General features: G+C 39.9%; 1 protein-coding gene across 15 annotated transcripts in view; it reads right to left on the bottom strand.

The window, feature by feature from the left end:
• The window catches only part of auts2a (activator of transcription and developmental regulator AUTS2 a), a 353,173-nt gene that overhangs the window by 238,511 nt on the left and 99,131 nt on the right, over positions 1-15,531 (bottom strand). Inside the window, exon 1 of one of the 15 annotated variants that reach the window (XM_032575819.1) lies at positions 13,942-14,166. The exons of the other annotated variants lie outside the window; for them this stretch is intronic. Coding sequence (XP_032431710.1) covers positions 13,942-13,989 — 48 coding nt within the window. The 5' untranslated portion in view covers positions 13,990-14,166. Of the gene's footprint in view, positions 1-13,941; positions 14,167-15,531 lie in introns of those variants that run through there. 15 annotated transcript variants of the gene reach the window in all.

Below are 15,531 nucleotides of genomic sequence, written 5' to 3'. Positions count from 1 at the left end.
CACAACAGAGTAAAGGGAGTTAAATAAATATCTATATCAAGATGTTCAGCTTTTTATTAGTAAAAGTTTCTGAAAACATTTCACAATTTTGCACAACTCCGTGTATATCAGATGAAATCCCAATCAAACACACTTCAAAGGGGTGTGAAAATGTCTCACGAACGTTTTTATACCTCCTCCTGTTCAGTGAACCTCGACCTTTCCCATCTGTGTGTGGACAGATGCATCGCAAGTCAGCAGAGGCATTCACACCCACTCTTACAGTTCTCAACAAGGGCGTGTATACGTCAAATTCCATATCAGATCTGTTATTCTCAAAGAGAAGCAAGGAAGAGGCAGATGGCTGGGGAAAGTGAAAACTCCACCGTGTCTATTTTTTGTTCCGCCGAGAGCGAGCCGGCCGGGCTGGCAGCTTGTCAATCTAACCGACCGAAGAGGGACAAGATCTGGAGATGACAGCTCTTTCTCTCTCCGTTTCCCCTGCTTTTATATTTCTCTCACTGTCATTCCATCACTTGTGGGCAAGCAGAAGCTGACCTTCCACTGCCACCCAGCCTCCCCCTGTCAGTCAAGCTTGAAGGAACAACATCAGTGTTCATCCCATGTAGCGGCAAAACTGTGACGATAGATTTCTGCTGTTTTTGCCTCTAAATGTATCAGGTCAAACTGATTGTTTTCCTAACTATACTGTGAGTAAATATATGTACTTTACGAAGGAAAGAAAGCTAAAACAATTCTAATATAAAAACTTAATTACCCTGAACCCTTTATAAGTCATAACTTTACATTTTTTCTCTTTTTTTAAATAAAAAGTTCAAATTTCTCCATCCACACCCAGGCCTGACTCCTACCAGACCTGAAGAATTGTCAATGATAAAGTCAACACATTTTTCCGCAAGAGATAGAATGGCAAACTCAAATACATCAACCCATCCGGAAATGATGACAAAGCAATTACTAAAACCCAGTTTGTATTGTAGAAATAAACTAAGATACACTATCTCCGCGTTGCTATATGTTAAAATTAGAACTGATTCTATTTTTGCTGGATGCCAAAGAAAGTGCGGAGTCAATATTCAAAAAAACATAAAACACACACACATGCACACACACACACACACTGGGCCGGATTTGGTAGGACAAGAGCCTATGGTCTGCGGTTAGTTTACGTGCCTCATCCACTAAAGAAAAATGTCTTTCCAAATCAAAATTGCAGTATATCAAAAAGGCAGTTATCTACAGTCATATTCAATAAAGTAAAATATGCTCTCAGATGAGTCTAGTTTGTCAGAATAAAAGTACCTTAAAAACCTTCAAGCAGAAATTAAACATACTTTTCCTTAAGCCTACATTTTTTTCATGAATTGTTTTTTTTTATCTGTCTGATGTAATATTCTAATTTTAAATGTGTTTTCATTAGCTCTAAGCAGAAAACTATCGTAATCAATAGAAATAATGGTTTGAAAACATCATAAATGTACTAAGGCCTTATAATTTTCAAATAATTGAAATAATTGCAGAGATGCTCTGCCGAACCAAAGTGAACCATTATGCACTGAAGGAGAAAGCCTAGAACAGAAGTCCAGGAGTGGCCAACTAACCAAAATCCTTCCAATAGCACATCAACAGTTCATCCAGGAGATCACAATACAAACAAGGGCAATATCTGTTAGGGTCAAAGTACATGATTTCATAAAAAAATTCAGAAAAAAAATCATATTAATAGCCATACTAGTAGTAGTAGTAGGATGTTCTGAGACTGCTTTGCTGCCTGAGGACTTGTGCAACTTGTTGCAGCTGATTCAACTCCATAGCAGAAAAAGCTCAAGGCAAGTAAAAAGTCACCAGTTTGTAACCTCAAGCTCAGTTCACTTGGGCAAAGCAGCAGGAACACGGATCTATAGAAAATGAGCAAACACAGCTAAATGCATGGTTAAAAAAAAATCAAAATCAAAGGAAAGGCAAGTCAAAGTAAGTAATTAAATCTAATTGAGTAAACAGGCTTTTTAAATGGGAAACCCCACAGCGACGTAAAAGATTCAATCCAAATATTTGAAGTCAGTTGTTGTAGCCAATGGTGCCATAAGCAGGTATTATGTCTAAGAAAGAGGTCAGGAACCTTTAAAGTCCACTGAGCCATTTTTGCTCCTGCTCCCTCTAAACTAAATCAGTCAGGAGCCATAAAACCTTCTGAGCCTGTGGAAAACGGATACCCTGCAGAACTTTACAACATTTCCTTCTGAGTTCATTTTATTATAAATGCTATAAAACACAATGCTCATTTCTGTTTTTGGATTTTAGTACAAAGAAATGCTTAAAAGTTTTAAATGAGCTAAAAAAAAATCTATTGTTTTTTTGAGGCTAAGTGAGTCATTTTCCTACTTTAGAAAATGAATAAAAACTGATACCACTCACATGAAATGTTTAAGTTGCAGACTATTGAATAAGCCTAGGGGTAAAAAAAAAAAAAAAATCACCTCTGGTGTGAAATACTGTGGAGACATTTTATAAAATCAGATCTTATTGGGTCCATATTTAAAAATATCACTTGTTTCTATTACAGATGTCACATGATGATGCTGATATATATATGAAACTTTATTAGAAATTGTTTTGGGCATATTGTTTAAAAAAATGAACCCCAGCGGAAAAGAAAGGGAGAATGTTGGTGAAAACATCTAAAGGGAAAGAAGGAAATAGGAGTAGATAAGAGAGAAAGAAGCTAGAAGTCTTCTTCTACACCTGCAGAAAGCGAGAAAAAAACAAAACAAAACACACAAGCCATAGCAACAAACATATGCATGCATAATAAAAAAGATGACGTCATTAAATGAGTACACAGTACAAGATAATGAAGATTTAGTGGCAACCATGGCCCAATGTAGAGTGTATCTGAAAAACACCTGAATCCAAACACCTGATGTTTTAGATTTAATGGAAACAGAAGAAATCTGCACGCGGTAAAATACTTTTTTTCCCCTCACACCACTGTAACATTTCCACCTTTGTTCCTCGTGCTCATTTGAAGTGACAGTAATCACAGTTTATTAGCTCACTTTGCCCCCCTCATCATTTCTAAGAGCAACGGGCACATATTATAGCAATTAGACAATTAGAGCCATTAATGTATTACACTGGCCAATGTCAGCCATCACACTGTGGTTGGAGAGAACAGGCAAAAACACTCCCGCTTCCTCTCCATTTCAGGCATTTCAACGGCTTTAAGCTGGCAGAAAATGGACTTAATGATTTCAGCGAGTGTGCACCAGCGCTCTATTTAGAAACAGACTACATTTTCTTTCAAATTAACAGTGCAGGGGATAAAGGCACAAAGGGGAATAGGCTGTGCTAAGCAGAAAGCGAGAGAGGCAGAGAGAGAGTAAGAGGAAGACCTGATGTAACGAGGCTTACGCCGCAACACTAATTAACACAAGGCCCCGTGCTCATTTCCCAAAAATTTATTTAACACAATTCACACCGCTTCATTTATCCGAGCAAATGAGCGGTGAGATGTGTATCTACTTAAGCTCCAGCAGGTCAATTACTGACGTTAATAATTCACGAAATGTAATATTTAGGTCTGACAAAAAAGAAAACCCTGTTCTGAAAACACTTTTACAGTGAATGCTATCGCAATTAGCATTAAAAGCACACCATGTATTAATTATTATAGGATAATTTCAGAGGCACTAAAACAAGCAATGGTTTAATTTTGCTTTAAATTCCCGCTCTTGAGAGACACAAATTAACTAATTCCGCAGAAGACTCTTGACAAAAAAAATTAAAAATTCTTTGCTAAAAAGTCATAGAGAGGGAGAGGAGAAGACGGAAAGAAGGAAGGGAAGAAGATGAGAGGGAAAGGAGAGGTAACGAAGTCAGCAGCTGGAGACTGCTCAACTTCATAGCCCTGATGGTCAACCTTTTCTCATGCAGGAGGGCTAGAAAGGGAGGCAAATCTGTTTCCTGTCATCTTCCATCTTGTCAGTCTTTGTTCAGACATCTTGCATCCGTTTTACCAGCTGTTTGCTGCCTGTGCTGACAGATGGCACCTTCTCTTTGATATGCACTCTCGTCTGGTCCACCAAAACACACCCCCACACACCCTCACACACATCCCTGCCCACACTCCCCATCTTGCAGGGTGGAAGTTTTCTGAGGGGAAAATTGCTGCTAAGGGTGAAGATTTGCCAAAAAGAGAAACTTAGGTTGTTACACGTAGAAAACATCCTTTGTCTTAGAATAAGGTGAGGGGTAACAGATTTTTCATGACTCCTTGAACAAAAAAACAAATTACAAAAAAGGCACCAGAAAACACTAGCTAACTAGAGTTAACCTGTCTTACACTTGAATGGCACTGATCAGCCAATCAGAATTGTAAAAATCTCAGGGGATTTTTCTGATCAGTGAATGAACAATACCCCCATCACATGCAGAACAACACTGATTGTTATGGAAGTAGCTACTGAAAGACAGTACATTTGAGTGTTAGCGAGGTCTTTAAAAACCAAGTTAGACGAATCACAAAATGTGTAAGAAGTCTGGAGAAAAGAAGGCAGCAAAAATCTGAATTTCAGCAGTGTTTATGTTGAATTATGAGTGAAATCCAGGTTAAGAGGACTGGTTGGCGCAGAAGAGACCACTAGACCGTGTCCGCGGACAATGTCAGGGCAGAGCAGCACTGCCAGACACTTACACGAGTTTACATTCAGACAAAACGCTATTGTTGGCCTCGGCTTTCTCGCAACGAGCAGCATGTGATCCGTCCTTCCATAAATCTGTGACATTCCCACAGCTCACGTTGCCTGGCCACCTCCCCTGTATGTGTATGTCTGTGTGAAGTGACCCGGCCTGGCACTGGAGCGTGCATTAAGCAACAGAAGGCTCTTTGAGGCAAAATACCAGGGTCTGCCCATGTAGCTCAGACGAGTGAACTGTGGGAACCACCAATGTGCCCAGTCATCCAGGAGGCCGAAACCAGAGCTGCTCTGGAGCAGTTAGCAGAAGCAACTAGCATTCCAATGGGGGGAAAAGTAAAGCTAATGAAGTCTGTGAGCACAAAAATGCTGATTTACTGGCTAGCATGAGCATGAACCACCTGAGAAGATGCTGCACATCCCTGACTATATCTTCTACCTAGTTTTTTAACTATCAATCTACACAGAGCTTTAAAGAGGAGTGGCAAAAGCAAATGAGGTGGATTAGCAGTGCTGCCAGGAACTGATGATGTCATCCAGGACATGTTATGGTGGAATATCAACTAGATATTAAAACTGCTAGCATGTCAGGACAGTCCTGAGACAGTCATACAGCAAAGGTCTACAGTCAGAGGCCTCTTCAGACTTGTTGCAAGGCATTACTGATAATGTCAATATAACTAGGCAAGGAGTTATAGAAGGAGATCGGTGGCAGCACAAAGGTATTTAAAATAAATATATATGTTTTACAACATGTTTAGACAAGACAGTCAGGAGATGATACTAAGGCTTTACAGAGTACAGCAAATTTTCTTTGTTGCACTGTTTAAATGTAGAAGTAAAATCCTGTTTTACATTGATGATTGGTGTATAGATAAATTCATTTTTACCTATATTTCTGTTATTTTATGGTACTTTAGGAGGTCGGAGTCAGTTTACTTCAGTTTTTACAGGTCAGAGATTTGCAAAAATGTAAATCAGAAATTGTCAGAAAACTGATTTCTAAAAGCTTTGTTTAAATTACTAATGTATTATAATAGTGGAAAATATGGAGATATTGAACAAAAATTGGATCAGACTTCCACATAGTAAACCAAACTGAACCACTCCTTAAACAGCATCATCCATTAAACAATGTTACACTGTCTTTTAAGGGAAGTAGAAACCCCTAGACGTTAACGTTATGATATTTTGATGTCATCTGTTCCTTCCAGCTTATGCAGCTTGCAGTAACATTTCAGAAACATGTCAATTTACAGCAAGGCTGCTGTGTTGGCAGGTGGCCTTACACTTTACTAAGAACCACTGTTTTCCATTTTTAAAGTTGGTTTATGTCCATGCTTGAGTCACTGACGTATAAACCATCACTGTTTTCTTCCTTCAGGTTATGTATTAAAGATAGAGATAAAAGGTGACAGGCAACGGCATCCAACATGTGTGGGTTAAAGTTGTGTTTCCAGTTGGCTAAGCATCCACTCATTCGCTCCGTCCATCTGTCAGGCACGTCCCCAGTGGCTGCGCCGAGGGCCAAAGCTCTCCCCTACTTTCTCTCTGGACTGCGATTGTTCAGTGATCCAGACGGTGGTCAGTCGCTCCCTCTGTCTATTCTGTGTCCCGCTGAGGAGACCAGAAACACAGAGGCAGGCAGTGCCTTATTACAGCCCACTCACAGTGTTTACATCCAGTGAATTAACACAAACATAGTGGGGGAATATGAGATCCTGCCCAGTGCCTGACCCCAGGGAAGACTGCCACTTACATCACACACACACCCACACACACACACCCACACACACACACACACGCACACGCCCACACACACACACACACACATGCCCACACACATGCCAACTACACAAATCAAGGAGTAAAAGATACAGTTGTTTGTCACTGTTGAGGATTCTTTAGACTAAAACCATACTAGGTAACATTTTGAATGTAATTCTGCAATTTATTTGCCAAGAACAGTTATGGGTTCAGGGATACTTAATGAATTTATACCTGTCTTTTCATCAGTCCATCCACTGTTTTCCACTTATTAAAGAAGGGATCGCCGAGGGAAGGGGAAACTAAACTACCCATCTAAAATACCAATGACCCACTCCAGCTCATTCTGGTGAGATCTCAAGCACTCATAGGCCAGAAGGAATATAAATATTCCCTCCAGCAAGTTCCATGTCTGCCCCAATGTCTTCTCCCAGTTTGCCATCCCTGGAAAACTTCCAAAGGGGAGGCACAGCTTCCTCTGAAAAACTGATAAGATTCTTGAGCCACATCGACTAACTCCTTCTTATGCAAAGCAGCAGGAGTTCTTCCAGAATGATAAAGATAACAAGGGAGGGTCCTTTTAGTCATGATCCATTGTTCATCCATTTCCCTGGCCACCCTACCATCACTCATGGACAAGACACCAAGTGCTTCACTTGAGGAAGACTTATGCCTCATCTGGAAAGAGCAATCCGGGCTTTTCTAGCTGTGAAGAATGGTCTCAGATTTAGAGGAACTAACTCTCGTCCTGGCTATTTCACAGTTGACTGTGAAGAGATAAATGCTGAAGATAATTGCCCGAAATACTTCAACAGAACCACATCATTTGCAAAAAAGCGAAGACAAGACTTCCAAGGTTCTCTGTTCCATGATTACTCCTTGAGATCTTAGCAAGGGTCAGGGCTGGTGGAGATAAATGCACAATGGGAATAACCTCGACTTACTGCCATGAATGTTGAGGCAGCTCCTTCTTTGGTAATTCACAGATTTGATTGCCCTTGAGACCATCTCTGTGCCTGTACTCCTGTAGCATCCCACACAAAATGCCTGAGGGAATGCAGACATAAGCCTTCTCCAGATTCTCTAAAGAACTGCACAGCAGACAACCAAACTCCAAAGACCCCCCTGAGCAAATCAGTCGGGATAAAGATCTGATCCACTGTTCCATGGCAAGAACAAAAGCCACACTGATTCTAAGGCTTAACAATCGGCCTGAGCTTTCTCGCCCATTTAGCTTTTCATCTATAGTGTATATACTTCACACTTTGAAGCCAGGCATGAACGGGCAAACAACATGTTGTTCAAAGTCACTCATCTCATTAGGAATTACAATAGATTTAATGCAGTAAAAATCTGACTACTCGCTCTAAGCTTCTGTTGTCTACTCTGTGGTGGAGGCTTTTGTCTGACAGATGTTTACAGGGGATGGGAGGTGTTTTCTTGCTCTGCACTGTCTGGGAAAACATCTGGAGTTTGTGAGGATTTACCAGTAATCCCTTCAGCAAGCTGTGGGGTACTTTCTTAGAATTTCAATGAGTGTGTGTAGCAGGAATGCTTTTCTGGGACAGAAGTAGAAAGAAGAAAAAAAACAAAACAAGCCGCTTTGCGTCAAGTGTCGCAGAGGTCGAAAGTTCTGTAAGCTTCTTAGGGCTTTAGCTTTTAAGCATAAATAAGTTAAACTGGTTTGGCTGAGATGACTCCAATAAACTCTCATTAAAATCCTCTAAGCATGAATGAATAGGCAAGGGGATAAAACTTTCATGCAGATTACCTCATAAATTATTTGAGAAAATGGGAATGGCTCTTTCAGTTGGGATGGCAACTTATTAGAAATGCTCTGAAGCGCTCAACTACAAGATACAGACGGAGGCAAACCACCCAACAACACACTCCCACAGAACCTAAGGAGTTTTATTTTCTTTGCCAAAAGACCCACAGGAATGTATATCTGTGGTTTAAACTCTCCGGGTTTATGTCTGAGACAGATGATACCACCCAGGAGGAATTTGCACAGGGCATCTATTTTATATCATTGCATACTGTGGCATCATCCCTCACTGCAACAAACCTCTTAATGACAGTCCTCAACCCACTCCCTATCATTCACATTCATTATGGTCATTATATTCACCCGCTATGTTCAACAAGCCAAGCCCTGGATGTAACTACAGTAAATAGAAAGTCAATGCACAAACCTTTTGTCGGCATGGGAAGAAGAAAAACACGACATAATCTAATCAAGCCCTCTGCTGTGTTTACGCTAGACGTCTTATTCAGCTGTTTTTGAAGTATCGTATGGCTGCCTCGAAGTTGCAGACAGTTTTCAGATAAGGTGTTTGTACAAGAATATTGCTGTTAGGTTTGAGGACAGCTGAGTTGCTGAAACTATTTTACATTTACACACAACAGTTTTATGTAATTCTATGCCTGTTGGAGCCTATTAAGAATTCAATTAATGTATTATTTGCTAAATTATTATTGTTATTGATCCAAAGTTGTGGTAATGGTAGATCTATTGTTATTTCTTTATTTTTTTAGGCCCTCCTCCTCGTCAGGTCTGTGATTAACAAGCGAAAGCAGCAGCTGCCGTGGTTCATCTAATTGTTTGTTGAAGGATTGAGGAGTGAAAAATTTTTTACAACACAAAATTAACGTTTATATTTGAATTTTTGTATGAAGTCAACTCAGTGAATATTTCTGCTATTTTTATAAGTAAAGAAAATGTTATTTTTTTGAAACCAGAAAACTCTCAGTGAGTGCTTTTTAATTTTGAGTGCATCAAAAACCTCCTCCTGAGAAACTACACCGGCATTAATGTTTTTTAACCTAATTATGATGAAGGCGTAGCCACATTAATGCCTTAAAGCTGCAGCATGTAACTATTATAAAAGTTTTTTGTTTTTTTTACATATTTAAGATTTTCATTATGTCGTGACAGTAAAATCTGTGAAAACCTCCTCGTGCTCCCAGAACTAACTCCAGAAATATACCACTAAGAAACAGTCAATCACAGCCAGGAGGAGAGTCTTAGCGCTGTCAATCGCTTTCTGCTACGCTACAGCTGGTCCAACACAACAGAGCCCGCCACAAATGCTAATGTTAGTCAGCATGGCCGATGATGGCGGATAAACGGTTTTCCTGTAACGGTAAGTTGTTTCTCTGCCACTGACACATTTAGCAGCACATACACGAGATTGACTGACAGGGCTACGATCTTCGTCCTGGCTCTGATTGGTTGTTTTTGAACAGACGTGGTGCATTTTTGTAAAGGCAACACTAGGTGGAGGTGCAGGAGCTTATTTTCACAGATTATCTGTCTCTTAATATACTGTCACATGGCGACAGTTTTAACAAACATAAAAAACACATTTTTGTAAAAGTTACATGCTAAACCTTTGATCAGTGATTATTGATCAAATAGCTCTATTAGACATGCAAAGACTATCATATATATAATTTATCTTACTTCTCATCCACTTTAAATAAAGCTATTATGCAGTTTAGATGTACTACTTTCACCAATGTACTTAAGATCAACCATCAACAAAGAGGCTTACAATAAAAAGCTTTATTTCAGAAAACAGCCATCTGGCCAAGAGAAAGGCCAGAGTTACCACTTCAATAACACAACAGTGTGTGCTAAATTGAATTAGTCCAGAGTGAGACAGGTCGCTGTTTGCCCTTTGTGGCCCCAGAGTTGGCCCATTGGGGTTCCTGGCACTGTCTAAGCAGACAAAGAGCAGTGAACAGACACATAGTGCAGGACCTCGGTGCTGTGTTCTCTTTCCACTGAGAGAAATAAAATCCACCTCCAGCCTCCCACCAGCCGCTGCAACCCACTCTCACTTCAGGACACAAGCCCACACACAGGGGTAGCAATTACCCTTACCCCATAGTTGGATGACCCTGTGTTCTTGACCCAGAGGCAACAAAGCTCCATGCCCCTCCTCATGGCTCGAGAGAGCCGAGGAGCTGATGGGGCAGCAGGCACTCAAAAATGGCAGTGCTTGTTTAAGGTCACTTCCTATTCTCATTCTGTTGAGAGCGAGCCTGTCAATCAGACGTAATCGCACAGTGGCTGGTTGCTCCTGAGGCAGTACAGCTGGGAGCAGGGAAGCAGACCACTGCATATTCTGACACAGTTTTCCCTGCGCTGAGACACCCTCGTACCGTTCCTCTAACCACGTTCTGTTTTTGCTCTTCTGTCAAATTTAAAAGGTTCGGATCATCAGCACATCTTTAAGAATCGCAACGGGAAAAAGATGTACCCTCTTTGTTAGATCATAAATTAGCTGTTACACACATTTTGGTTCATTTTTACTGCATACACCCAGGTCTAAATATATCCAGATCTACAGAATCAAGAAATCACTTAAATTAGAACATGTCTGACAACATGAGGTAAACTAAAGATGTAATTGGTTTGGATATTTTTTACCCTTGTATTGAAATTTGTTTGATTAAGTGGAACATTTAAGTGGGACAAATAAAAGCCAAACATAAGATCTCTGCAAGGGGTGCAAAGACTTTTTCACAGCACTGTCAGTGCATTATCAAGCCCCTGCAATTGATTCAAAAGGTGCCAATTAGTGCTCAACAAATATCGTTATATCTCAACATGACCATTATTTTTTCTTCACACCTAAAATTGAACAGAAAAGAAAATCCCCCAAACCATCCTTTCTCACCTTCTTTGATTTCAATTCCCTCCATTATTCTCCTCCTCCTCCCTTTAATCAAATGTGAAGAGAAAATGTTCTCACCTGTTTTGCAGAGACACTAACCTCTTTTCTTTCACTTTTACACTAGACACAGCCAGAAAACACCCACCAAGCTTAAACTTGTCTCCACTGTTTTTTCTGTTTTAAAGAGACATTTGTCTTTCACATGATCCTGTTTTCGGTTTAGCAAACTCTAAAACTAAAGAAATGGCAATTATATGTCCAGAGTTTCATAAAAAATTAAACAATACAATTCACAGTATACTGAGAATTGTTTTCAAAAACAACCTCTCCACAACTTTTGCAGTAAGTATCTAATTTTTAAAGCAAAATGTTGTTTCTGATGGAAGACGAATAAAAGTCTTTTCATGTAAGGGCTATGATGTGCAGGATTGCTTACAGCGCCTTATTACAGGTTGGACCAAAAAAACTGAATCAACAGACTGAATTAACTTCTTGATGTGTCACAGTAAGGTTTCTGAAGTCCTGGTCATTAACCGTTCATTTGATTCAGGTGTGCTGGAGCAGTGATGCATCTACAAGTTAGAAGTGGCACTCAACGTAAGGTAAGGTAATTTTTAGAGATGCATGATATTGAATTTTTGGTCTATAGCCGATATGCCGATATACTAAAACTCATTTGGCTGATAACTGATACTAATATCAATATTTTATTCCTATAGCTACTAACTGCAACTATATGGCTTCTTTTACTGTGGTAATACTGCATTATCTTTGTTAATTTAGCCTGCTACCAAATGCAAATGCAAAATTCAACCTGTTCACAAGCCACAAGTGAAAAGCACATCAGTCGTGCACAATACTTAACAGTTTCTTATGACCTTGTGCTGTAGGCATCATTGAGTTGCATTTGAAATGTAATCAATTACAAACTTAACGATGGCTTAACTTAATAATTAAGTCAAGGGCCATCGTTAAATTCGTAATCAAAACATTACATTAAGATTTAATGTAATGTTTTGATTGTTAATTCTATGTTGCATGACTTTGTGTTTTTGTGTTTGTTATGATGTAAAGCACTTTGAAATGTCTTGTTACTGAAATGTGCTATACAAGTAAAATTTGATTGATTGATTGCCATTGGTTTTATACCACTTTTATATCAGTGAATTATTTTGACAGAATGGTTGATGTCTGATATTAAATTTTACAACTAGTATCGTCCGATACCATACTGATAATATTGTGCATCCCTAGTAATTTTATTTAAATAGCACATTTTTAGCAAGAAGGCAGTTCAGTTCAAATTGCTTTACATGAGCTAGAAAGAAATACAAACAAAACTAAAAGAAAGACAAAAAGTATAAAACTGCATATTGGTTCCCCATGTTTAATAAGAATAAGTATGCCATAATTTATAAACTAATAGAGGTTTATCTGAATTCTTGTTCTCCATGTTTGATTATATAAAGTAGACAGTACATTCTAAGTTTGTTCTAGATTTGTAAGCTAACAGGAGTTTCTCTAAGTTTTGCTCCGATATTAAAAGTATAAAGTTAAATGTTGGTCTAAAGTTAAAAGTACTCCACAGTTTATAGAAGGAGCTAAATGTTAATCTAAGATAATGAGTAGACCCCACAATTTCTAAAAGTAATAAACTAAACAGTTTTCTGTTTTAAATGTTGGTCTAAAAGTATATAAGTACTCCACAGTTTATAAAAGTAGCAAAGACTGGAGGTGCAGAGATCCATAGGTGATGTTGAGGTGGCCTATGGTTACGTACTTCACAAATCTGACCTTAATGAAGATTGCCAAGCGAAAATCCAACACCCTCAACTTTTTGGCCAACGTACAAAGTTCTGTGTGTGGTCGTAAACTTCCAATGTACATGACTCTGAACACATGGTGGTGCCGGTATCATGATTTTTGTAACATTTTTTAAGCATCACAGAGAGCATTGAAACAGATCAGAGTTGTAAAAACATAACGGCCATCTTCTCACTTCTGTACCTCAAAGCTGCTTAAGTACAAAATGGAAGACCAGATGGAAAGAAAGCACCTCGGGCACTAACAGATGCTCCCACGTGGCCACATGGCATCTCATAAGTTTTTTTTTTTTAATGATGCATGTTTCAACTGGCTTTAAAGAGGTACAGTTGCACTAGCACTGAGCTGGGGTGCTGTTCGGCTGTGTTTGATGTAATGAGATAGCTTTGACAATGCCAATGGGGCAGACACCTGATGCTAAATGCAGAACTTGATCAGTTAGCGTCAAAACCGTTTGAGAGACAAAACAAGGAACACAGTCCAGATGGTTTCTACTGGCTGATTCAGATGCAGAAACTGTAGATGTTTTGGTCACAGTACATGACACAGGATCTAATGTCCAGACAATGATATCACTGTGAGCACTCAAACTTTATCGCTCTGCTACATCACAACATGTCACAGCTAAACTGGAGGAGGGAGTTAATGTGGACGAAATATTACATTAATAAAACTGAAAGTTTTACGTTCATTTACATCATCATTAAATTAGGACGGTTAAAATGTCATGAAGTAACACATTTAATACAAGCACTGTACATCAATACAACCACAGTAATTAGTACCTGTAATCTGAGCAAGCTAAACAGCAAGACATTAATATTGTCCATTGGCTAAACTGCCAAGAAAAACAAAGGTTTTCAACAAATCAACAAAAAGTAGAGTGTGTGCAACATGTCCAATGGTCACATGCACAGGTATTCGCCATGGCATGTTGCGGAATACAGAAAAAAGAACTGCACAGAACTCACCTTCTCGTTGTACTTGAACTTGACATAAAACCAACTTGACTTGATCATCCTCCTGCCGTCAGTTTGTGAAAGCTCCGGTAAGCAAAGAATGTCAAAGTCTCCTCCAAACACGGCGGATGGTTAATGATCTGTGCTGTGGCACTGAAATGTTTCAGCTTTCTTTATCCTGCAGGTCTTTGTGTGGGTTCCTTCTCGCTCCGTCTCTGACTTCAAGCCTCTGAGCCTGCTACTGTACTGTTTGTTTCACTCCCTCGACTTAGTGGTGTAGGGTAGTGTGCGGTCGGGTGGTGTGTCTGTGTGTGTGTGTGTGTGAGTGTGTGTGTGGCAGGGTTGGAAGGCTGACAACAGAGCTCCTCAGATGGGCTTCAACTGTGTTCAGGGGTGTTGGCAGATGCCAGCAGAGAAGCAGCGCAGAGATGTTTTCTTCAGAGAGGCAAACTCTTAAGACTCGAGCAACCTCACCTCTCTCCCTCTTCTCCTGTTCAAAGTTTATTTTCTCTCTGTTCTCTCCGGGCTTCCTCCTTCTGCCTCTTTGGCGTTTTTTTTTAACATTTCCCCCTCTAAGTCCTTTGTCCAGTCAATGTGTCCTCTTGGTTGCTTCTTATCGCTCCGTTTTATGCATCGGTAAGCTCTTTCAGCCTGACCCCATTCAACCCCGCTCTCTATCTGTTTCAGTCAGTTTCTTTGCCCTCTGAAGTTTGGCTGCCTGCGTTATGACTTGCACAGACAGCGGTCCTGATGCCGGTCTGACCTCAAAGATGCCACAGACTCGAAGTGTTATGACTGCTGAATAAATTTGTCTCCAAAATGTTTGAATAAATTAGGATTTCCTGAGATCAGGTGAGGCACGGTTCTAGGGAAAAGCTGTGGAGCATTCCGGCTGTCTCATACAACATAGGATGTTAAATTGAACCTAACCAAACCCAGATAATATTTGATTTAATTCAGCATTCATGTCATTTTAGCTGTCAGGCGTCCAAATTAAGTTTTAACAAAGCAAAAAGATGAACACTTCCCTTTTGAAAAGCTCTGCATTTGATGACAAGAAAGTTAGCTAAAAAAATCAAGTCAAATTGTCATGCCTTTTACTCCGTTTGAAATAATAAAAACAAAACTTCAATGCAAATTGATGCAAGATATTTTAAAGTAATGAGTACTTATGTTCCATTATTTTTTTGCAGAAATGAAACTATGTCCTATGAACACTCTTATTACTGCAAAAGTCCATCCATCCATCCATTTTCTGTACACCCTTGTCCCTTAGAGGTGTTGGGAGGGATTCCGGGCGAGAGGCAGGGTACATCCTGGACAGGTTGCCAGTCTGTCAGACTCAGTCTGTCTGTCTGAGTGTGACAGACAGACAGACAGACAGACAGACAGACAGACAGACAGACAGACAGACAGACAGACAGACAGACAGACAGACAGGCTACTGTTGTGTAGTCTGTCCCTACACAACAGTTTGTGTACCCGGAGAGAACCCATGCATGCATACGGAGAACATGCAAACTCCGTGCAGAAAGACCCCGGGCTGGGAATCGAACCTTCTTGCTGCAAGGCAACAGTGCTACCAACTGTGCCACTGTTCAG

Source organism: Xiphophorus hellerii, chromosome 11 (assembly GCF_003331165.1).
Source record: "Xiphophorus hellerii strain 12219 chromosome 11, Xiphophorus_hellerii-4.1, whole genome shotgun sequence".
Taxonomy (NCBI): domain Eukaryota; kingdom Metazoa; phylum Chordata; class Actinopteri; order Cyprinodontiformes; family Poeciliidae; genus Xiphophorus; species Xiphophorus hellerii.
Note: the sequence above shows the minus strand (reverse complement) of the source record. Positions and strands in the feature narration are given on the sequence as shown.